The sequence below is a fragment of the Passer montanus genome, unplaced genomic scaffold (genome assembly GCF_014805655.1).
Source record: "Passer montanus isolate IOZ18808 unplaced genomic scaffold, ASM1480565v1 scaffold3103, whole genome shotgun sequence".
NCBI lineage: Eukaryota > Metazoa > Chordata > Aves > Passeriformes > Passeridae > Passer > Passer montanus.
In genome coordinates this window covers 1-1340 of record NW_024367824.1, presented here as the reverse complement: position 1 = coordinate 1340, position 1340 = coordinate 1, and the positions used below count along the sequence as shown (strand labels likewise).

The window sequence follows — 1340 nt, the reverse complement described above, 5'->3', positions numbered from 1 at the left end:
GGATCGACGGTGCTGAACGTGTCTGCCTCAGACGCCGACGTCGGCACCAACGCCGACATCACCTACGGCTTCGGAGAGATGCCGGCCAAGGTGCTCCAGAAGTTCGTGGTGGACGCCCAGAGAGGGACGATCACGCTGCAAGAGCAGCTGGATTATGAGGACACGCGCACGTTCAGCCTGGCTGTGGAAGCGATGGCGGCGTGGCAGGCGGCGTGGGGGCAGCTGCGCTACTCGGTGCCCGAGGAGATGCCCAAGGGCTCGTTCGTGGGCGACGTGGCCAAGGACCTGGGACTGCAGCTGACGGAGATCAGCGACCGCGGCGTTCGCATCTTGGACAAAGGTAGGACACAGTATTTCGCTCTGCACGGGAAGTCGGGACATTTAGTGACAGCAGAGAGGATCGACAGAGAGCAGCTGTGCGAACGTGTTCAGCAATGCGTGCTGCGCTGTGAGCTGATAGTGGAGGGACAGATGCAGGTTTACGGGATCCAAGTGGAAATCATGGACATTAATGACAACGCTCCGAACTTTCGAGAAGCAGAAAAAAATTTGAGAGTAAGCGAGATGACAGCCCCGGGGTCGCGGTTTTCCTTACCCGAGGCTCACGACCCTGACTCGGGCCGGAATTCCCTGCAGAGCTACGATCTGAGCGGCGACGAGCACTTCTCGCTGGCCGTGCAGGCGGGCCCCGGCGGCGATCAGCGTCCCGAGCTGGTGCTGGCCAAGGCGCTGGACCGGGAGGAGGCGGCGTTTCACGAGCTGGTGCTGAGGGCGATGGACGGCGGTGATCCGGCACGGACGGGCACGGCTCGGGTCCGCGTGACGGGGCTGGGCGCGAATGACAACGCGCCCGTGTTCAGCCAGGTGGAGTACACGGTGCGAGTGCCCGAGGACGTGCCCGTGGGCTCTGTCCTCGTCACCGTTACTGCCAGTGATGCCGACGAGGGGCCGAATGGTCGCGTGAAATACTCGTTTAAGAAAATCACGGAGAGAGCCTCGGAGATTTTCCAGTTGGATGCAGACATAGGAGCGATCACGCTATTGCGCAGCCTGGACTTCGAGGAGGGGAATTCCTATGAGCTGGAGGTGCAGGCATATGACGGGGGAGACCTTTCCGACACGACCAAAGTTGCAGTTACCGTAACAGATGTGAACGACAATGCCCCCGAACTGACAGTGTCGTCGGCGCTCAGCGAGATCTCTGAGGATGCCCCGTCAGGGACCGTGGTAGCCCTGCTGCATGTGCAGGACCGGGACTCGGGGGCGAATGGCCAGGTGCGCTGCTCACTGGACGGGGATGTCCCGTTCCGTCTGGAGAAGTCCTATGAGGACTACTACCG

General features: G+C 61.5%; 1 protein-coding gene across 1 annotated transcript; it reads left to right on the top strand.

The window, feature by feature from the left end:
- Window positions 1-192: 192 nt before the first annotated feature.
- LOC120504946 (protocadherin gamma-A12-like) lies at window positions 193-1335 on the top strand (the record flags this gene model as incomplete). Its single annotated transcript, XM_039714928.1, has 1 exon — window positions 193-1335. A coding segment is annotated over exon 1 (1143 nt), but the record flags the coding sequence as incomplete, so codon positions are not given.
- Between the last annotated feature and the right edge of the window lie 5 nt (window positions 1336-1340).